Genomic DNA, 24,831 nt, shown 5'->3' on the forward strand with positions numbered 1-24,831 from the left:
ACCCATTTCCAGAAGCCCCTGGCGCTCAGGGACTGCCCAAGTCGTGATCTGGAGGTTGGTTTGAGGGTTTTAAATTCTAGTAGGATCCCTTTAAAGTTTTGGGACTTGGCTTGGCGTTGCTTCCATGGGAAACTGTATGTGAGGGACAACTTGAAACACAGGAACCCTGAGGAAAGGGGTTGTCCCCGGGAGGAGTGTGGCGGCGTGCTGGAAAGCATGGAGCACTTCCTGCTTCATTGTCCCCTCAATACAGGGGTCTACAGCAGGGTGGGTGCCTCCATTGGTTGGCCTGGTCTGACCGGTCTCTCCTATGCGGAATGGGCCTATGGAACATTCAGACACCTGGGTGGTCGAGATCGGGGCACTTTATTCTTAGTCAGCTTAGCGGTCAGGTACGGCACGTGGAACGCACGGTGTTTTGTATCAACCAGACAAAAAACCCTCCCGGAGGAAGAGGTGGTGAGGAACATTCTCGGTGACCTGGGGAAGGTTCGTTCTTTGGAGTTCGAGAGACTGGGCACGAGTAGGGCCTCCATGCTTTGGAGGGGTTTCTCCTTCAGCGTGCCCTAGTCTAGTCGTCTCTATTCCTGGTGGGGGGCTAATGCGGTCACTGTAGCTTTTTGTTTTCTGTATAGTTGATGATGGATATAGGGCTTGCAGGTACCGAACCAGGGCCTTGTGGGTAGGATTTGTTAAGGATGTGTTATGTGTTATGTCAGGTAATGTATGCCATTGTACAGGCTGAGTCATTACTTACTATATCTTGTAGAGTGTAGTATTTTTGTATAGATGTGAGGGGGTTAGGTGTTAGGTGGGGAGGGGGGAAAGGGGGGGAGGGGTGGTACAAATAATAAGAAAAAGCCGGGCCCGATCAAAGAGACATTGAAGGATGGACGATGGTGTCGGGCGGAGCTTAAAGGTACGGACTTTGGACTGGACATTGGTCTTGAATTGGGTATAATGTAGATATTATATATATAAATGTATGTTCAGTATTGTTTTGTATATATTGTATATATTGGTTACTAATTGGTATTCATATTGCGGATTTGTGGTTAAGAAAAAGGGTGGAGGGAAAAAAAATAAAAAAAAAAAAAAATTATAAAAAAAAAAAAAAAATGGGGGGGTTATTTGCAGATTGGGCTCATGTTGTGTTTTCTCATGTAGGAATTTCTCATTTTCCTTGGTTAATATATTTTGATGGGCACATGGACCGGTTAGGGTCAGTTTTTGGTTTATTGTGGTTTAACAATTTTATTTATTTTATTTTTTAGACTGTTACTGATTTTGTTCTTTTGAGGCGTCTGGATTGATGTTGTGACTATGAGTTTTGTGTATTTGTATTTATACTGATGTGAGTGACGTGTGGATGATGAGAGTGATGTGTGGATGATGAGTGATGTGTGGATGATGTGAGTTATAATACAGAAGACTGAGTGCTGGTAGGAATGTGATCTGGACCAGAGAGGAGGCGGCCGAGATTGATAATGTGTTTATAACTTGTTCATTTTGTGTTGGTTTTTGACCCGTGTATTGTATGTGCGGACTTATGGCATGTGTATGTTTGTTAACATTTATTAAAAAAGATGAGAAGTGGTACTGTGCAGTGTCTATATATACAGAATAATACAGATACTGAGAATTACACCCATTATACAGGACAGGAGAAGTGGTACTGTGCAGTGTCCATATATACAGAATAATACAGATACTGAGAATTACACCCAGTATACAGGACAGGAGAAGTAGTACTGTGCAGTGTCCATATATACAGAATAATACAGATACTGAGAATTACACCCAGTATACAGGACAGGAGAAGTGGTACTGTGCAGTGTGTATATACAGAATAATACAGATACTGAGAATTACACCCAGTATACAGGACAGGAGAAGTGGTACTGTGCAGTGTATATATACAGAATAATACAGATACTGAGAATTACACCCAGTATACAGGACAGGAGGAGTGGTACTGTGCAGTGTATATATACAGAATAATACAGATACTGAGAATTACACCCAGTATACAGGACAGGAGAAGTGGTACTGTGCAGTGTATATATATATATATATACAGAATAATACAGATACTGAGAATTACACCCAGTATACAGGACAGGAGAAGTGGTACTGTGCAGTGTCCATATATACAGAATAATACAGATACTGAGAATTACACCCAGTATACGGGACAGGAGAAGTAGTACTGTGCAGTGTCCATATATACAGAATAATACAGATACTGAGAATTACACCCAGTATACAGGACAGGAGAAGTGGTACTGTGCAGTGTGTATATACAGAATAATACAGATACTGAGAATTACACCCAGTATACAGGACAGGAGAAGTGGTACTGTGCAGTGTATATATACAGAATAATACAGATACTGAGAATTACACCCAGTATACAGGACAGGAGGAGTGGTACTGTGCAGTGTATATATACAGAATAATACAGATACTGAGAATTACACCCAGTATACAGGACAGGAGAAGTGGTACTGTGCAGTGTCCATATATACAGAATAATACAGATACTGAGAATTACACCCAGTATACAGGACAGGAGCAGTGGTACTGTGCAGTGTCCATATATACAGAATAATACAGATACTGAGAATTACACCCAGTATACAGGACAGGAGAAGTGGTACTGTGCAGTGTATACACAGAATAATACAGATACTGAGAATTACACCCAGTATACAGCACAGGAGAAGTGGTACTGTGCAGTGTATACACAGAATAATACAGATACTGAGAATTACACCCAGTATACAGGACAGGAGGAGAAGTGATACTGTGCAGTGTATATATATATATACACAGAATAATACAGATACTGAGAATTACACCCAGTATACAGGACAGGAGGAGTGGTACTGTGCAGTGTATATATATACAGAATACTGCTCCGCATACGTTGATACTAGGCACAGCCTGAACCTATAGTTTGCCTCTTGAAGTTAGAGATGAGATTATGTAACGGTCTTCGTATTCTGCAGCATTTCTGGGACGTCTGAGGAGTCCTTAGTCTTGTGTGTTTGATCTTCGCTCGTGTTCTGGACATTCTTGTGAGAACTTTTGTTATTGTTTTTTTTTATGTAAACCGCAGTGTTGAGGGCTGTGGGGGGGGGCTGTACATTTCGGGGCCGCAGATCCATTATACTAGAGCCGAGTGATTATATTGTTGTCCATTCTCCGCACTTTAGATATCACAAACATCATTAATGCCATAAAGATCCCTCTCAGTCTCACATCGCACTATAAAATATTCATTGCGGCCTTTAATTAAAGTTCTCAACCTCAGAATCACTGAAAAAAGCCTCCTGTTACATAATTGATAATCGGAGAGTTTAATCTGATGTTGAGGCGTCTTTAATACCGGAAAATCCAGCAAAACCTCCAAGAGCAATGGTAGAATCCTGAAAATTATTTATCTTAATTGCTAGATCACTGCTCTCCAACCATCCAACCACTAGGAAACTACAACTCCTAACATGTCCTGACAGCTTGAGAACAAGAGAAGTTGTACTGTGCGAGTTTGGTATGGCCTCTTAGCGGAAATAACAGATTTACAAATAGCGCAGGTGAACCTCACCCATCCCAACATGCTCAGCCAATGAGAACCTGGGAATTCTCCAATCTCTGAGCTCCATACTGTCACAGGCGTGGTCGCGGACTGCCGCCATTCCTTAACTCGCGACGGCGGCAACCACAGGCCGTTGGCATCCTACCAGCATCTCCCTCCTAGGAGACGCCAGCACTCCCGCTAGTCCGTCCCTGCTCTGGATGTTAGGGCGCGCGCGCGCATGTTCGAATTCCCCAAGCTATCCCGAGCTCACCCTGGACTATAAGAAGGGCTCCGCCCTTCCACTCCTTGCCTGAGCGTTGTGGTTGTCTACCTATGTTCGTATTGCAAATCATCCCTTAGCTGTATCCTGCTCCCAGTGTTCCCGTGCCCTGCTACCTATATCCTGTATCCCGTGCCGTGTTTGTTCCTGAGCCTTTTCTAGTGTTGGAGTCATGTGGTGTCGTCTGCCACGCCTGCTGTTATATACCACGTCTGGTGTCATCTGCCACGCCTGGTATCATCCACCATGTCTGGCGCTACCTGCCACGTCAAGATCCATCTGTGCCAAAGCCTCTGCTACTGTCTCGACTATCTCAGGTACCCTTGTGCTAAGAACTTTGCATAGACGGACATGGCCAGAACATCCTCTGCAGCTGCTACTCTGCCAACCCTCAAGCAAGGGGAGTAGACGGTAGGAGAATATGCCATCTCCTTCCACACATTGACAGCAGGGTTGTCATGGAACAATGAGGTGTTGCTGGCAAACTTTTGGCAGGGACTGTCCTCGCACATCAAAGATGATTCTGAAAACGTTATCCAGCAGGATCTAGTGGATCGCCTACATCTACCCAGACTTCTTCTGGAGACACCCCTGGCTGTTGCCTCTGTGAATGGTCTACCATTGCCCGATCCTATTATTTTCGTCACTAAACCACTGACACTACAAGTCGGAGTTAATCCGGAAGTCATCCTCCCTGGCCGGATTCTTCTTTGTGAAGAAGAAGAAGGACGCATCTCTTAGTCCATGTATCGACTACCGGGGTCTGAACCAAAATTACGGTCAAGAATAAGTACCCCCTGCCGCCTATCTCAGAACTTTTCAATAGAATTTGTGGGACCAAGGTGTTCGCAAAGCTGGATATACGCAGAGCTTATAACTCGATCCGTATCCGCAAAGGTGACGAGTGGAAAACCGCATTTAACACCCAAGACGGCCATTAAGAAAACCTCGTGATTCCCTTTGGACTATGTAACGCCCCATCTGTGTTCCAGGAGTTTGTAAATGACACCTTCCGGGACCTGCTATATCTCTGTGTGGTGGTCCATCTGGACGACATACTGATCTACTCACCTGATTTGATGATCGGAGGCATCTTCGCCAAGTTCTGTCACGGTTGAGGGCAAATCGCCTATATGCTAAACTCGAGACGTGTATGTTAGAGAGGAAGTCTCTGCCCTTCCTGGGCTACATCGTATCTGACCGTGGCTTCAAGATCGACTGAGAAGGTGAAATCAGTCTTAGGGTGGCCACGACCACACGGCCTTCGGTCCATGCAACGATTTCTGGGATTCACAAACTTCTATCGGCAATTAATCCCAAACTTCTCATCTCTGACTGCTCCAATCTCAGCCCTCACCAAGAAGAGGGTGAACACCAAGGTTTGGCCTCCGGAGGCAGAATCAGCGTTTACTAACCTCAAGAATGCTTTCACCTCAGCATCTGTTCTCCATCACCCTGATGCTTCTCGGCAGTTCTTTCTGGAGGTGGACGCGTCTTCCGTTGGTGCTAGAGCACTACTATGGCAAAAAAAACTCTAAAGGGCAAGATGGTGGCCTGTGGCATCTTTTCTAAATTATTCTCTCCAGCAGAACGCAACTATTCCATCGGGCTGGCTGTCAAGTTGTCCTTAGAGGAGTGGAGACACCTGCTGGAGGGTGCTATGCAACCTATTATTATCTATACAGATCACAAGAACTTCACATACCAACAGTCGGCACAACTACTAAATCGTCGCCAAGCCGGATGGTCGCTGTTCTTCGCCCGATTTCAATTCTTGCTTCACTTCCGTCCTGCAGACAAGAATGTGAAGACTGATGCTCAGTCTCGCTCGTTTCAAACCAATGACTCAGAGAAGATCCCCCAATGTATTATAGATCCTTCCAGGATTATTGCCGCTAACCCCCTGCAAAATAGAGACATTCATCCTGGAAAAACTTTAGTTCGTCTTGCAGACAGGAAGAGAATTTTCCGCTGGGGACACAACTCTAAAATGGCTGGGCACTCTGGTGTCCATAAGACACAGGACTTGATTGCTCGTCACGATTGGTGGCCCACTCTGCCTGGAGATGTTGCGGACTATGTCTCTTCACGTATGACCTGTGTCTTGGACAAGTCTACCCCCTCCAAACCTGCTGGCCTGCTATTATCCCTGCCTGTTCCTGATGCCCCTTGGCAGCATATCGCTATGGATTTGATCACTTACCTTCCCCCCATAGCTGGAGGTTCTACGGTCTGGGTAGTAGTGGATAGTTTCTCTAAAATGGCACATTTTATTCCATTGACTGGTCTTCCGTCTGCTCCTCACGTGGCAAATCGGTTTATTCTGCACATCTTCTGCCTGCACGGACTTCCTCTGCATATTATCTCGGACCGGGGAGTACAGTCTACATCCAAGTTCTGGAGAGCCTGTGGAACCTGCTAGATGTTAAGCTGGACTTCTCCTCTGCCTATAACCCTCAGTCCAATGGTAAAGGGGAGAGGACCAATCAAATTTTAGAGAACTATCTTCGTCATTTCATTTCCACCCAACATGACTATTGGGTACAACTTCTGCCTTGGGCGGGATTCTCTTACAACAATCATACAAGTAGGACTTTTATTCACATAGGGCAGCAGACTAAGTTTCGATCCTCCAGGCTATGGACCGCATGAAAAAGCATGCACATAAGAAAAGAAAGGCTCCTCTTCAATTCTCTCCTGGAGTCAAGGTCTGGCTATCCTCGAGAAACATTAGTCTCAAGATGCCCTCTCACAAATTCTCTCCCAGGTTCCTCTGTCCTTTCGAAGTTCTGCAACAGATAAACTCTGTATCCTATAAACTTCAGCTGCCTCCTACCCTCAGAGTCCCTAACTCCTTTCCTGTGTCCCTTCTCAAACCTGTGGTTCTGAACTGCTACAGTAAGTCTCCTAGGTCGGCAGTAACACCCAGTGATTCTTCTGAAATTGAGGTGAAGGAGATTCTGGACTTCAAGAGAGTAGGAGGAAGAACTTTCTATCTAGTGGACTGGAGAGGGTTTGGTCCGGAGGAGAGGTCCTGGGAGCCAGAAGAGAACCTCAATGCTCCTACCCTCATAAGGAGATTCCTCTTATGCTCTGGACCCAAGAAGAGGGGGTGGTAGAGGGGGGGTACTGTCATGGCCGGGGTTGCGGACCGCCGTCGTTCCTTACCTCGTGCCGGCCACATACCGTTGGCATCCTGCCAGCATCTGCCTCCTAGGAGATGCCAGTACTCGCGCCCGTTCTGCCCTGCACTGTATGTTAGGGCACATGTTAAAATTCCCCAACCTATCCCCAGCTCATTCTGGACTATAAGAAGGGCTCCACCCTTCCACTCCTTGCCTGAGCATTGTTGTGGTCTACCCATGTTCGTATTGCAAATGGTCCCTTAGTTGTGTTCTACTCCCAGTGTTCCCGTGCCCTGCTACCTATATCCTGTATCCCGTGCCGTGTTTATCCCCGAGCCTTTTCTAGTGTTGGAGTCGTGTTGTGTCAGCTGCTACGCCTCATACACCACGTCTGGTGTCATCTGCTACTCCTGGTACCATCCACCATGTCTGGCGCTACCTGTGACGTCTAGTTCCATCTGTGCCAAAGCCTCTGCTGCTGTCTGTACTATCCCAGGTATCTATCCTTGTGCTATGAACTTTTCATAGACGGTGACTTGGCCAGCTGCCCCTCCGCTACGGTGGAGCGGCCTAGTGGGTCTACATCCCCCAAGACCGTGCCACATACCAATCAATCACTTATTCAAATCAGGAGATTGAATATTACAGTAAGAATGAGCCAGGAATCAATTTCATAGTGAATTGGGTCAATCACTGGCACCGCTGATCTCCAATCTCTACTTCTGACCAATCCTCCAAATTATAGTAAAATATTCGTGCCTCTGTCCAGGTCTATGGCCGGAGTTAATTCTGGGGTCTTGTCTTATGTTTCTATAAAGAATGCGCCATTATCCACTTGTGGGCACTGAGGGGGGATTTATGAAGCCTTCTTCGCAGTTTTGTGGCGTAAAAAAGTTGGAATTTGCGCAAAGACTATTTTTACGCCGCCTCCAGCACTTTATAAAAACAACATGGGTGGGGCTTAGGAAAAGGGGATGGTGACGCGCTTAATATACTATAATTTACACCAGAAAACTGATGTAGATTTGATTTTCTGGCTAGAGGTGCGTCTTCTTTATTAAGAGGTGCATCATTTCTTATAAATTAGGTGCCTATTAGGGTATGTTCACACCCAGTGACCACAAACATCTAAAAATACGGAGCTGTTTTCAGGCGAAAACAACTCCTGATTTTCAGAAGTTTTTTTTAACAACTCGTGTTTTTCGCGAACTTTTTTACGGTCGTTTGTGGAGTGGTTTTTCAATGGAGTCAATGAAAAACTCCTCCAAAAGCCTCCCAAGAAGTGTCCCGCACTTCTTTTGACGAGCCTTAATTTTACGCGTTGCATTTTGACAGCGACGCATAAAATAAAGGCTCGTTGGAACAGAACATCGTAATTCCCATTGAAAGCAATGGGCAGATGTTTGTAGGCGTATTAGGGGCGTTTTTTCATGTGTAATTCGAGACGTAAAGCGCCCAAATTACGTCTGAAACCACTGCGTGTGAACATACCCTTACTCAAACTGACTTTAGATAAAGATTGGCAGATGAAATGCAAGTCATAATAAATTGTCTGGTGTTGTGAGGAGGAAGGGTCCAGAGTAAAGATGAAGCATGGGGAGGGGAGGGGGGGGGGTAGCAATCCCATACGGGCTCTAACACCTGAGGAGGATCAATAGATCCTCTGCCACATGAGAAGACAAATGTATTAGAAATTGCACATGGCAGGTCGGGGCCCCGTTACAAATTTTGTTTTTGGGCCCCGGAGCTTCCACTTATGCTTCAGGTGCAGCACAAGAGAAGTCCAGAAGGTGAAAATATGAGCAGGAAAGACAAGGGGAGATGATCTGCAGATTTTACTTACCTGTGAAGGGCTTATGTAACAGGCAGCTGACATTGCCGGGAAATCAAGAGGCCAGGTCTTTGTAGCAACATTCAGTTTGACCGGATGGAGTCACCAGGTTGGGCAGGTGGTAAAAGTTTAGTTCCACCTAAATGTGAGATGTTAGGAGATGACATCCTTTATGTCTGTTAGGGCTAATTCTGAAAACGATAACCCCCAAATCTCCTCATTTCATCCCAGTGACAACCAGCAGCGTAAAACAACATTCTAGGTCCAGAACGTTCCACTAAGTGACAAGTCTCTGCAGAGTAACGCAGCCGCTTCTTCTGGAGGTTGGTGGTGGTGGTGGGAGCTCGTGGACTCCACTCATCCGATCTCATTTTTGATATTTGTGCCTCTGATATTTGTGATCTCATGAACTTTGTTTGGATTTCTCCATTAAGATGCTGGAATTCGACATATGTTCTTGGCCCGGGTTTAGTTGGGATGTTGTAGGTTTCGGGGGTTGCACTTTTCTGTCCCAGTCTAGTCTTCTCCGCCATTTTTGCTGTATCCTTTGCCGTTGACCGCTTTCTCCTGATCCAGATCTATAAACACGCGACTTCCATTTCTGTCTCTCGTTTCACTACATTTTTCTGCCGCCCAGAGGATTAGTTACAGGAGAACCTTACACTAGTCCTGGGGTCAGTAGAGTAGCAAGACCTAAACCAAAGTCATGGGAAATGAGGGTCCTCAAGGGACAGATTGAGTTTTGCTCAGACTCCCCCACCCCTTGCAGTGTTACCTTCCCTTGCTGGCCTATACTTTACCATTTGCCGTCCATGAGCCGGGCAGACCTGTAATGGTGTTACCCTTTCCAATTCCTCGGTCACACCCTTCTGTCAATATCTTTAGCAGATAAGGGCTAAAATGCAGGATTACTCAAAATGTCATTGAATCAACCCTAGGACGTTCTCTCTGGTCCCACAGCTTGTCTTCAGAACAAATATGTTCCTTATTCCAAATAGGACCTTCTTAATTACTTCATTGTTACTCTTTAGTTTTCTGTTAGATGTTTGTCTTGAATAAGGCTTACTATGTCTTAAAGGGGCTGTCCACTACCAGACAATTGATGACCTATCCACCGGACAGGTCATCAGTATATGATCGGTGCCTCCGGACGTGCATGCCGGGAGCAGTTGGTTCTGGTCACGGAATAGCGGCCGAGCTGCAGTACTTCAAGTGAATAGGAGGATATCTGCAGTTCTGCAGCACGGCCGCCATGCAGTGTACAAGGCGAACTGCTTCCGGCTCCTCACATTGCATACTGTGCAATAACTTCTTGTGCCCGCAGGCAGTCGGAGCAGCTGATCGGTGCGTGGTCCAGGTGTTGGACCCGCACCAATCATACGGATGTAGCCATCTTTAACTTGATTTGATAACTTGCTGCTGCGTGATATCACACAACAAAAGCCATTGAAAAAGTGAAGATAAGGTGTCACATTCTGTGGGTATGTGGACCCACTGGGCCGCACTGCCATAGCGGGATAGCAGCTGGCCAAACCGTGTACCAAGAAAAGTCTATAGCCCGAGCAAGGGTACCTGTGGTAGTACAGACAGTAGTGGAGGCAAGGCTCAGATGGGACCTTGGCAGCAGACACCAGTCGTGGTGTAACACAACACGACTCAAACTCTTTTAAAGGCACAGAACCAGGGTAGCACAAGATACAGGATACAGGTAGCAGGAGCGGGAACACTGGGAATAGGAAACCACTAAGGGACCATTTGCTAGACTGACACGGGAAAAAACAACAATGCTCAGGCAATGAGTGAAGCGCATGGCCCTTCTTATAGTCCAGGGTGATTAAACAATTCGAAGCATGTGTGCACGCTGGCCCTTTAAGGCCGGGACGGAGCTCACGCGCGCACCCTAGTGGTCACTGCAGGCCAGGACGGCCGCATGTGCTGGCATCTCCGGGAAGGAAGGAGACGGCAGGATGAGAGGAGTCTGCGGACGTTACATAAGGGAACTAGCAATTGTTTATTTAATGGGTTAAAGTCAAGGTAAAGATGCCTACATCTGTACACTGTATCCGGTAGATAAGTTACGAGTTGTCCGATAGTAGAAAACCCCGTTAAGGAAAGCAAGGACAGATCATTTTTTAAAAATGATATCTATAAATCAAGGACAACCCTTCCCAAAACAGAGAAAATGGTAATGGATGCAGTTTGAAAGTTCCTCATGAATGCATTAAGCATAAAGTGTAGCCGAATAATAAGGGAGGTTTTTTTTTTTTTTAAGAATAAAAGGATCTTTCTGCTTCTATTAAGATTTGTATATTTCTTGTCCGAATCCCTGGACACAACCTAAGGAAGGCAATTTAGATGTTTTTACTGTGCGGTGTCCTGTTATGTTACGCTGCTTATACTGATGTTATTTACTGACATGTCAACGGTCTCTCATGATTGATGTGTGTTGTATATTTTATACTTCATTTATTCTCAACTTCTACAATCATTTTATTTTTTTATTATTTTATAGTTTTCAGCGCAGATTTCAGCTGTGAAGGCTCATAATAAAGTCCATTCTTGTCAATAGGTAAAAAGTTGCCTGGAGGAAATAATGCAAATTTGTCCCGATTAGGCACATTTTTTACTATAACTTTTTTTTATGTTATTTGTGTTTCTTTGGCTTTTTCCTGTCAATTTCTCATTAGTGTCCATCACGAGGAATTCACAAAAAAAAAATGCAAGCTTACCAAAAATTGTAAAAAGAGTCGAGACCCGGGACAGGAGGCCACATTTGTCATTTGTTTACCTTTGACCAATAATCAAATCCATTATTAATGTGCCGATATTATGCCGAGAGGATTTTCCTGAGCGTCCCCCACACACAGACCTGTCCAGTGTTGATCTCATGAGCTCCACCACCACTCCGGGCTAAATAAGACGGGCGCCTGATCCTCTGCGCGGCCTTCTCATGTTTGCTTCATCATTGCAGGGACTGACAGCTCATCAGCCGCATTGCTCGCCCGGCCCGTCTTATGTCCACCGACTCCATCAATAATGCAGTAAGCTCAGTCATTCGCTGCTTTGTAAATAAAACCCCCTTGATTTGAGTAACTACAGTTGGGTGTTGGGGCTCGGTCAGCAGCCGGCATGATGGACACAGCGCTGTGGATGGATAAATTCTGACATGAAATGACTTCCCATCTCTTATTTATCACTAAACTTCGCTAGACTTTCCGTCACCCGGGGCAAAGTTTCAGTTATCTCGATACCCTGGGCAAGGCAGAGTGGGTTGTTGGTGCTCTCAAAGTTCACATGCCCCGACAACCCCCTGCTAAACTTCCTACAAAGTTACACGAAGAGGAGATTTTCTAATATAATCTGATTCTTCATGTGACAATTGTCACTTTTTCTATTCTTTTATACTACATTGTATCTATATCTTCAGTGCCTTAATCTCGGAGAACTTCTCTCCCATCTCCAGACATTACACGTCCTCAGAATAATTCGCTTCCTACTTAACGGACTTACTACTTCTGAAAATAGATTTAAAAAAATTCTCAAAACACAGAGGGATATTTTATGGGACATTGTGGGAAGACAAACAATGAAACAAGCTTCCCTATGAAATATATAATAAAATAACTAGGGATTAGCGAATTGCCTGAAATTCGTTTTGGGTTTGATTCTACCGAAGCAGCCGTCAGATCCGATCCGATCTGAATAAATTGGTCACAGATTGAAAGTGCCCGATTGCCCTGAAAAGTCGTGTATTACGCAGGGAGGTCTTCGAGGACTGTATCCAACGCCCTTCAGGGTCTCAATGCCAAGACAGCATTAATAATGTCAAAGTGACAACAACATATGGGATTATGGGTAAACGGGTGGTAGACGATGGTAAAAACACAGCACTCCAAATTTTTATGCTTTTTAATATTAAAAAAAATGGTCTAAAAATCCTCCCTTTTTGGTGGCCGATACCTGCCGGTGTTCACACACACACACACACACACACACACACACACACTGCTATCGGACGAAGAGATGGATTTTTAACAAGCAGTCCAAAAGTTATCCCTTTTTAATGGCAGATGCAGATCAATATGTAAAATTTAGGTGACACTATTATCAATTAGAGATATGCAAAACAGTTAGCGACATCACATCCAGGACTTCTGTATCAGCAGGAAGCGGCACGCTATCAGCACCAATATTTAAATTAAAATCTATTCATTTGAAAAAATTTGTCACTTGGTTACAATCTAAAGTATAACGGTGCTGTATAAATGCTTGACGCAGCGCAATCCTGATTCAATACTCCTACAGCAGACAGCGGAACGCCCTCAGCACCAGGATTAATATTATTCAAGAAGATTTGTGAATGTGATGAAGATTGGCGATTCACAAATGAAAGTAAGAATTGTATAGCTGCAGCAGCACTCACTCACAGCAATGGCTGCCTGTCTAACACACACTGACTGATTCCTATCTCTCTCTAAAATCTCGCTCAATCACATTATTGTAAATAAAAGTATCCATTATCGGCTTCTCCTCACTATGAAACACACTGACACTAATCCACTATTTATCTGTATATTACTATCACTCTCTGTCTGACGTCCTCTCTCTCCTCACAAAGAAGCCCCATTTCCTGGACAGGCTGTTTATAGTGACTGTGACTCATATGACTATCAGTGACTCACACCATATACCCCTCATGATTGGCTGTGCTAGGGGAGGGCTGACGCCGCCCGATGTCATGTGATCCTTCTCTGTCTTCTTGTGTGCTTCTTATCTGTAAAAAGGCAGCCGCCATTTTAAGCTATTTATGCGGGAAGAATCTCAAAACTTTTGGATTCGATTCGCTAAAATCCAAAACATTTTGGAAATTCAGAACGAATTTTATTTGTGTAGCATCGATTCACCTTAACTCTAAAAAAAATTATAAAAGTATTCAAATTTAAAAAAAAAAAAAAAAAAAAAAAAAAAAAAGTGTCTTTAAAATATTCGAGTATCTTAAAAGTAGGAAAACCTGTTCTAAGGCGCTGTTCATACAGATGTCCTGATCTCGGTTTATTACGGAAACCAGGACAGAGTGCTAGATCTGTCGTAGAAGAGGCACCACCTGTGCCGATGAACCCAATTAATAATGGCTCCATGCAGCACTATTCTTGTAAAATCCGACTGACATAGCGACAGAGACGCAAATGGAGCCCCCGATGCAGGTGTGAACGGGCTTTAGTCCCAGTCTTTGGGTTACATGGAAATAAAATAATTCAAATTCTCTTTATGATTTATTGTAGACTGGAAAATCTAGTGTTTTATATAAAACTAGCTCCGCCCACGAGGAACCTGTTTATCTATTAGATCCAATATTACACAACTTGATTTATAATGATAATTTGCGTTTTTTCTTTTTAGATTTCAACAACGTAACCAGAGGAAAGCCACAAAAATGTGGGATGTAAGACAAACAGCAATAATTATGCTGTCGTCGTGTCTACATTGTATCTAAATTGATGGGGGGCAGCATAGGTTCTGGTATAAAGTACCGTAGAGATTGGGCAGTCCTGAGGGCGACTAATAAGAACTTCTCATATAAAACCTCTGCCTTCCTACTAATAAGAACTTACATCCTCCCATGAAGAGTCTAATAGACCACAGTAGAATGTGTTTTTCCTCCATCTCTGCGGCACTGCGCCGCCATCTTGTCTATGACGCAGCTCACGTAGATGGAGTTTGCTCTTTAGTATTTTACAATTCTGAAAACTTTCCTGATAATGATCCGGGCACGGTCATAGTGCGAATCTGGGACGTGACAAACCCTGCAACAAACAAATGGTTAATCTTCCTCCAGTCACACGTGACCGCATTATAATAGGGGGGGGGGGGGCGGGTCAGTTGCACTTTGAACATCAGCACTAGGGGGCGACAGTCATCGCGGATTCTGAATTCCATGAAATGACTTTAGACATTAGAGGACAGCGGGGAATTGAGAAGTGAACTTGTCTCGGATACTTCTAATCCCACAAGGAATAACAGTCAGATTGATTCAGAATCTCTCAGCGAGAAAACTATAATTAATCCTGACATAATTAAAAACAAAACAACCGTGACTAATGAATCAATTAAACGCTTATTAATGTGGATTTATTCAATTTAGGAAGAAACGGAAAATAATCCAATTTAAGTAAAAATGGTGCCACGTCCAAATGATTCTCCACGCAGGAATAACGCAGAAGAATATTTAAAATGAATATATTTGACCTTATATGGAGAGAATTCCGCTTCACAGGATTCACAGAAGTTCCTTACACAAGAGTTTTCTAAAATTTTTGTAAAGTCCGGGGATTTGTCACACGTTTTACTTGATTAGGTCACAAGTGGCAACAAGATCATTTATGTCCCAACATTCAGAATTATTATTTTCTTAATATAATTTTGGAAATATCTATATATGCTATAGTCCAAATATTGTATTTGATAGGTCTCTCCATACATGTGGATTCAAGTTCTATCCCGCTTCTATATAGAATTGTATTATTACTGCCTGCATTGATCGGCATGTATAAGTTTGGGATCAACACATCTTATGTTTGCTTGAGAAAGAGATAGATAGAAATAGATAGGATATATAAATGTAACGTCCGTGGTCACTGACCACGAACTCCTTCCATCCAGTCGACGCCCTTCTCTCGAGAGGTCTGCACATACAGCCATCCTGCTCCACAGTGACCACCAGGGTGCGCTCACGAGCTCAGTCCAGACTTAAGAAGCCAGAGCGCACGCATGTTGGAGATTGAGCCAATTGCTCCCAGAGCACCCTGGGCTATAAGAAGGTCCCAGCCCCATCCTCCCACGCCTGAGCGTTGTTGTCGTATTCCAAGTTTGTCTTGCAAATGGTCTCCTAGTGTTTCCTGCTCCCAGTGTTCCCTGTTCCTATATCCTGATCTAGTGCCGAGCTGTAGCCATGCTGTATACAACGCCGGTCCTGCCTCTCCACGCCTGACTGCTGCCTAGTCCCTGCCAAGCCTGCCTTGCTACTGCCCGAGCTGCCACAGGTTCCCTATATGAACTATAGACTGACATGCGCCCTGTTGACCAGCTGCCATACTGCCAAAGCGGTACGGCCCAGTGGGTCCACGGACCCGTGTGACGATAGGATAGAGAGATAGAATATATTTCCTCATGTTGGGGCAGCATTTTTATCTACACACGGATATTCCATGGTAACACTTAGAAAAAAGATTTATGATCTCATAGTCATCGACTAAAAGACTGTGAAATTCCATGATAATCAAGTAATTTACCATGGAGCACATTGTAATGATGGAGGCTCCTCAGCCGTCTCCACACTCCTCCCATAATCCTCCAGGACTCCTCATCCTTCAATTATAAGAAGAAAGTCACTAATAATAATATAATAATCACGATCATTTAACCCCTCAGGAGCTGTAACACATTCCCCTTCATTCTTTGTCCTCTGGTTTGCCAATTTAGGTTTCACTTTTCTATTAAAGGTCGATGGAATCCTGTGCTTAACGGAAATTCTCACCGATGAAACTCAGTCCGAAGCCACAAAAGCGGAAGTGGCGGCTGTGATTGCGCAAATCACATCTCCTCATCTTACATTCACCAAACATCTCAGCACCTTCCTGGAGAACATGGAAGAAATCATCACAGCCCTGCTCAGTGAGTGCAGAACAAGAAAACTCTATCATAAACATGACGGAGGTTGTCACAGCCCCGCCCCTGTTACTGACATCACTGATATATAATATAATTACATGTGATCAGACATGAGATCCACACATCTTATATACAGTAACAGCTATTCATCTATTACTACTGACAACCAGCCTGTATATCATGTGTGAGAGGTTGTCACAGCCCCGCCCCCTGTTACTGCCATCACTGATATATAATATAAATTACATGTGATCAGACATGAGATCCACACATCTTATATACAGTGACAGCTATTCATCTATTACTACTGACAACCCGCCTGTATATCATGTGTGAGAGGTTGTCACAGCCCCGCCCCTGTTACTGACATCACTGATATATAATATAATTACATGTGATCAGACATGAGATCCACACATCTTATATACAGTAACAGCTATTCATCTATTACTACTGACAACCAGCCTGTATATCATGTGTGAGAGGTTGTCACAGCCCCGCCCCCTGTTACTGCCATCACTGATATATAATATAAATTACATGTGATCAGACATGAGATCCACACATCTTATATACAGTGACAGCTATTCATCTATTACTACTGACAACCCGCCTGTATATCATGTGTGAGAGGTTGTCACAGCCCCGCCCCCTGTTACTGACATCACTGATATATAATATAATTACATTGTGATCAGACATGAGATCCACACATCTTATATATAGTAACAGCTATTCATCTATTACTACTGACAACCAGCCTGTATATCATGTGTGAGGTTGTCACAGCCCCGCCCCCTGTTACTGACATCACTGATATATAATATAATTACATTGTGATCAGACATGAGATCCACACATCTTATATACAGTCACAGCTATTCATCTATTACTACTGACAACCCGCCTGTATATCATGTGTGAGAGGTTGTCACAGCCCCGCCCCCTGTTACTGCCATCACTGATATAGAATATAATTACATTGTGATCAGACAATACTGTCTTTAAATATATTGTTAAATGTCTCGTTCTCTTTGTAGAGTTGTGTGACGAAGCTTCCAATGGAGAGGTCTGTTTACTGGCATCCGCTGCACTAGCCAATATAACGTTTTTTGATACAATTGCGTGTGAAATACTTCTCCAGATGAATGCTGTGACAGTCCTGCTCAATGCCTGTTCAGACAAACAAAGGGTCAATTCTTCATATGCTCGAGATCAGGTAAATCCAATCCAAGCTCTATCAAATATACCCTGTTTTTAATTATTATTGTATATAGTGATATGGAGCATGCTGGTATAACCTGGGTATCTTCTGTATATAATTATATATGTACAGCTGGTATAAGTTATACATCTTCTTGTATATAGTGATATGGAGCATGCTGGTATAACCTGGGTATCTTCTGTATATAATTATATATGTACAGCTGGTATAAGTTATACATCTTCTTGTATATAGTGATATGGAGCATGCTGGTATAACCTGGGTATCTCCTGTATATAATTATATATGTACAGCTGGTATAAGTTATACATCTTCTTGTATATAGTGATATGGAGCATGCTGGTATAACCTGGGTATCTTCTGTATATAATTATATATGTACAGCGGGTATAAGTTATACATCTTCTTGTATATAGTGATATGGAGCATGCTGGTATAACCTGGGTATCTCCTGTGTATAATTATATATGTACAGCTGGTATTAGTTATACATCTTCTTGTATATAGTGGTATGGAGCATGCAGGTATAACCTGGGTATCTTCTGTGTATAATTATATATGTACAGCTGGTATAAGTTATACATCTTCTTGTATATAGTGATATGGAGCATGCTGGTATAACCTGGGTATCTTCTGTATATAATTATATATGTACAGCTGGTATTAGTTATACATCTTCTTGTATATAGTGGTATGGAGCATGCAGGTATAACCTGGGTATCTTCTGTATATAATTATATATGTACTGCTGGTATTAGTTATACATCTTCTTGTATATAGTGATATGGAGCATGCTGGTATAACCTGGGCATCTTCTGTGTATAATTATATATGTACAGCTGGTATAAGTTATACATCTTCTTGTATATAGTGATATGGAGCATGCTGGTATAACCTGGGTATATTCTGTATATAATTATATATGTACAGCTGGTATAAGTCATACATCTTCTGGTATATAGTGATATGGAGCATGCTGCTATAACCTGGGTATCTTCTGTATATAATTATATATGTACAGCTGGTATGAGTTATACATCTTCTTGTATATAGTGATATGGAGCATGCTGGTATAACCTGGGTATCTCCTGTATATAATTATATATGTACAGCTGGTATAAGTTATATATCTTCTTGTATATAGTGATATGAAGCATGCTGGTATAACCTGGGTATATTCTGTATATAATTATATATGTACGGCTGGTATAAGTTATACATCTTCCTGTATATAGTGATATGGAGCATGCTGGTATAACCTGGGTATGTCCTGTATATAATTATATATGTACAGCTGGTATAAGTTATACATCTTCTTGTATATAGATATATGGAGCATGCTGGTATAACCTGGGTATCTCCTGTGTATAATTATATATGTACAGCTCGTATAAGTTATACATCTTCCTGTATATAGTGATATGGAGCATGCTGGTATAACCTGGGTGTCTCCTGTATATAATTATATATGTACAGCAGGTATAAGTTATACATCTTCTTGTATATAGTGATATGGAACATGCTGGTATAACCTGGGTATGTCCTGTATATAATTATATATGTACAGCTGGTATAAGTTATACATCTTCTTGTATATAGTGATATGGACATGCTGGTATAACCTGGGTATGTCCTGTATATAATTATATATGTACAGCTGGTATAAGTTATACATCTTCCTGTATATAGTGATATGGACATGCTGGTATAACCTGGGTATCTCCTGTATATAATTATATATGTACAGCTGGTATAAGTTATACATCTTCTTGTATATAGTGATATGGAGCATGCTGGTATAACTTGGGTATCTTCTGTATATAATTATATATGTACAGCTGGTATAAGTTATACATCTTCTTGTATATAGTGATATGGAGCATGCTGGTATAACCTGGGTATCTCCTGTATATAATTATATATGTACAGCTGGTATAGGTTATACATCTTCCTGTATATAGTGATATGGAGCATGCTGGTATAACCTGGGTATCTTCTGTATATAATTATATATGTACAGCTGGTATAAGTTATACATCTTCTTGTATATAGTGATATGGAGCACGCTGGTATAACCTGGGTATCTTCTGTATATAATTATATATGTACAGCTGGTATAAGTTATACATCTTCTTGTATATAGTGATATGGAGCACGCTGGTATAACCTGGGTATCTTCTGTATATAATTATATATGTACAGCTGGTATAAGTTATACATCTTGTGTATAGTGATATGGAGCATGCTGGTATAACCTGGGTATCTTCTGTATATAATTATATATGTACAGCTGGTATAAGTTATACATCTTGTATATAGTGATATGGAGCATGCTGGTATAACCTGGGTATCTCCTGTATATAGTTATATATGTACAGCTGGTATAAGTTATACATCTCCCTGTATATAGTGATATGGAGCAGGCTGGTATAACCTGGGTATATTCTGTATATAATTATATATGTACAGCTGGTATAAGTTATACATCTTCTTGTATATAGTGATATGGAGCATGCTGGTATAACCTGGGTATCTCCTGTATATAATTATATATGTACAGCTGGTATAAGTTATACATCTTGTATATAGTGATATGGAGCATGCTGGTATAACCTGGGTATCTTCTGTATATAATTATATATGTACAGCTGGTATAAGTTATACATCTTCTTGTATATAGTGATATGGAGCATGCTGGTATAACCTGGGTATCTCCTGTATATAATTATATATGTACAGCTGGTATAAGTTATACATCTTCTTGTATATAGTGATATGGAGCACGCTGGTATAACCTGGGTATCTTCTGTATATAATTATATATGTACAGCTGGTATAAGTTATACATCTTCTTGTATATAGTGATATGGAGCACGCTGGTATAACCTGGGTATCTTCTGTATATAATTATATATGTACAGCTGGTATAAGTTATACATCTTGTGTATAGTGATATGGAGCATGCTGGTATAACCTGGGTATCTTCTGTATATAATTATATATGTACAGCTGGTATAAGTTATACATCTTGTATATAGTGATATGGAGCATGCTGGTATAACCTGGGTATCTCCTGTATATAGTTATATATGTACAGCTGGTATAAGTTATACATCTCCCTGTATATAGTGATATGGAGCATGCTGGTATAACCTGGGTATCTCCTGTATATAATTCTATATGTACAGCTGGTATAAGTTATACATCTTCCTGTATATAGTGATATGGAGCAGGCTGGTATAACCTGGGTATATTCTGTATATAATTATATATGTACAGCTGGTATAAGTTATACATCTTCTTGTATATAGTGATATGGAGCATGCTGGTATAACCTGGGTATCTCCTGTATATAATTATATATGTACAGCTGGTATAAGTTATACATCTTGTATATAGTGATATGGAGCATGCTGGTATAACCTGGGTATCTTCTGTATATAATTATATATGTACAGCTGGTATAAGTTATACATCTTCTTGTATATAGTGATATGGAGCATGCTGGTATAACCTGGGTATCTCCTGTATATAATTATATATGTACAGCTGGTATAAGTTATACATCTTCTTGTATATAGTGATATGGAGCATGTTGATATAACCTGGGTATCTTCTGTATATAATTATATATGTACGGCTGGTAGAAGTTATACATCTTCTTGTATATAGTGATATGGAGCATGCTGGTATAACCTGGGTATCTTCTGTATATAATTATATATGTACAGCTGGTATAAGTTATACATCTTCTTGTATATAGTGATATGGAGCATGCTGGTATAACCTGGGTATCTTCTGTATATAATTATATATGTACAGCTGGTATAAGTTATACATCTTCCTGTATATAGTGATATGGAGCATGCTGGTATAACCTGGGTATCTTCTGTATATAATTATATATGTACAGCTGGTATAAGTTATACATCTTCCTGTATATAGTGATATGGAGCATGCTGGTATAACCCGGGTATCTCCTGTATATAATTATATATGTACAGCTGGTATAAGTTATACATCTTCTTGTATATAGGGATATGGAGCATGCTGGTATAACCTGGGTATCTTCTGTATATAATTATATATGTACAGCTGGTATAAGTTATACATCTTCTTGTATATAGTGATATGGAGCATGCTGGTATAACCTGGGTATCTCCTGTATATAATTATATATGTACAGCTGGTATAAGTTATACATCTTCTTGTATATAGGGATATGGAGCATGCTGGTATAACCTGGGTATCTTCTGTATATAATTATATATGTACAGCTGGTATAAGTTATACATCTTCTTGTATATAGTGATATGGAGCATGCTGGTATAACCTGGGTATCTTCTGTATATAATTATATATGTACAGCTGGTATAAGTTATACATCTTCTTGTATATAGTGATATGGAGCATGCTGGTATAACCTGGGTATCCTCTGTATATAATTATATATGTACAGCTGGTATAAGTTATACATCTTCTTGTATATAGTGATATGGAACATGCTGGTATAACCTGGGTATCTTCTGTATATAATTATATATGTACAGCTGGTATAAGTTATACATCTTCTTGTATATAGTGATATGGATCATGCTGGTATAACCTGGGTATCTTCTGTATATAATTATATATGTACAGCTGGTATAAGTTACACATCTTCTTGTATATAGTGATATGGAGCATGCTGGTATAACCTGGGTATCTTCTGTGTATAATTATATATGTACAGCTGGTATAAGTCATACATCTTCCTGTATATAGTGATATGGAACATGCTGGTATAACCTGGGTATCTTCTGTATATAATTATATATGTACAGCTGGTATAAGTTATACATCTTCTTGTATATAGTGATATGGAGCATGCTGGTATAACCTGGGTATCTTCTGTATATAATTATATATGTATAGCTGGTATAAGTTATACATCTTCCTGTATATAGTGATATGGAGCATGCTGGTATAACCTGGGTATCTTCTGTATATAATTATATATGTACAGCTGGTATAAGTTATACATCTTCTTGTATATAGTGATATGGAGCATGCTGGTATAACCTGGGTATATTCTGTATATAATTATATATGTACAGCTGGTATAAGTTATACATCTTCTTGTATATAGTGATATGGAGCATGCTGGTATAACCTGGGTATCTTCTGTATATAATTCTATATGTACAGCTGGTATAAGTTACACATCTTTAGGTCTGTGATTCATTTTCGGTCACGTTCCAGTTTAGTTTTGTTTTCTCGACTTTCTACAAGTTGCTGAGTAAATGATGTGATAAAGTTGGGCCTGGGTCACGGGGGAGACGTTTTCCTGCTGATAACCGTATGTTTTACTCCTAAAAGATAATGAAATCACGGCTCAATCTCAATTTCTCGGAGGTAACTTGGCGCTTTCCACTATAATTAGTAATATGTAATTGAAACATTTATCAAAACTTCGCAATCACATTTATATTTTTTTGCATTTGAAATTTGATGATTATTTTGATGAAAACCTTCAGTCATCAGAGAACCATATAGTGCCGCGCCGCGCTAATGAAGGAGTCTGATGCATCTACTTAGGACGAGACCTTGCGGGATTTGCCACGGTTTTTTCCTTCCATTTGGCTAAGTGCTGCTTATGAGTGACAGCGGCAGCGACTTAATGACACTTCCCGCTACTTCCCAAATCAGGGACAAGTGTTCACAGTTTACGGCATTTACTTTTTCAACCTTTTTGATGGTTTTTGTGAGTGGAGAACGATAATGAACCTGAACTCATCCACTAAGGCCTCCTGCACACGACCGGAATGGTCTTCACTGTCCGCAAACAGGGATCCGACGGCTACGGACTCACATCCGTAATTGTGGTAGCGCAGATAGACTGGGGAGTCCGTGACACAATTGCGGACAAGAATAAGACATGTTCTATAATTAGCGCTTTCATTTCTATGGAACGGACACCCATCCGTAAATATACAGAAAGGTGTCCGTGGCCAATAGAAATTAATGGGTAATTACAGATGAAAATTACGGTCATGAGGCCTAAGGAAGGGGGAATTACTGTGTTCAGTACACAAAGTGATAGAAGGGTCCAATATAAGCTGAACCGTTCTACAACTTTGTAAAAATACTTTGTTTCAATTCTTCACCATTTTTAACATCACTGTTTGCTGTCAGTGAATGGGAACATTTCTTTTTCTACATTTAAAGTGTGAAAACCTCACCTGACCTAGTCCTGCTCACACAGCGGATGTTTTTTTTTCTCCAATTGTAACCAGTCTCTAGACAATCCTGTGTGAGGTAATCTGCCGGATACATTTTACTTGCCCGGATACATTGTAGCAAATACTCATGACAGGAGAGGAATTGCTGCTGCTGCATTTACCTGACACAGGATTGCTCGCGTACAGTAGGGGTAAGGTAATCCGGAAGGTGTTGGAAAGGATATGGTCCCTTTGTGGTTATGGGATCGGAGCCCTCTGCTGTCTGTGGGGGCCCCTGTTTACAATGATTGACTTTATCATCATCCTCCTCCTATAGTATAGTATTATACTCCGTGATCTTGGTGTAAAGTGACGGTCACTGCCCATCCACCTCGGTCATGACAGCCTGTAGTCTGGAGGAGCATATTACAAGCTGCTGTAAACTACTGCGGCCGGGTCAGAAGCGGGGGATGGATATTTTGGGGGATTTCATCATCTTGCAGCTGCATTGTCATTAACAGAACACGAGTGCGACTCCCAGAGAGGATGAGAATCTGAAGAATTGTGTCTGCACCGCTCTGATAACTACACCCCCCATCATTGTGTAGCAGCAGCCGGAGTCTCAGATTGTTGAAGTGATAACACGTCGAGATCTGAATGACGGATAATTTCATCTCACACAAAGTTAATTTTACAAGTGGAAAATTGTTTTGAAACAAATTTGCAACCGAAATCTTCAGCTGATGTAATTTACAAAAAAAGGAAGAAACTGGGGAAAAGTGATAGATACAAATGTAACGACAAGTCACCGAGAACGGGCGGCCATGGACACAATGTGATGTGATTGCAACAAAATATCCGATAACGAGTGAATCGCGCTAATGGGGGCACTTACTTTTAGAACCACCTTGTTTAGGGTTGT

General features: G+C 41.6%; 1 protein-coding gene across 1 annotated transcript in view; it reads left to right on the forward strand.

Annotated features, from left to right (window-relative positions):
• INSC (INSC spindle orientation adaptor protein) overlaps positions 1 to 24,831 on the forward strand; it is a 78,867-nt gene that overhangs the window by 45,570 nt on the left and 8,466 nt on the right. Inside the window, exons 5-6 of the mRNA XM_075836790.1 lie at positions 16,316 to 16,487; positions 17,525 to 17,703. Coding sequence (XP_075692905.1) covers positions 16,316 to 16,487; positions 17,525 to 17,703 — 351 coding nt within the window. The remainder of the gene's footprint in view (positions 1 to 16,315; positions 16,488 to 17,524; positions 17,704 to 24,831) is intronic.

Source organism: Rhinoderma darwinii, chromosome 9 (assembly GCF_050947455.1).
Source record: "Rhinoderma darwinii isolate aRhiDar2 chromosome 9, aRhiDar2.hap1, whole genome shotgun sequence".
Lineage (NCBI taxonomy): Eukaryota > Metazoa > Chordata > Amphibia > Anura > Rhinodermatidae > Rhinoderma > Rhinoderma darwinii.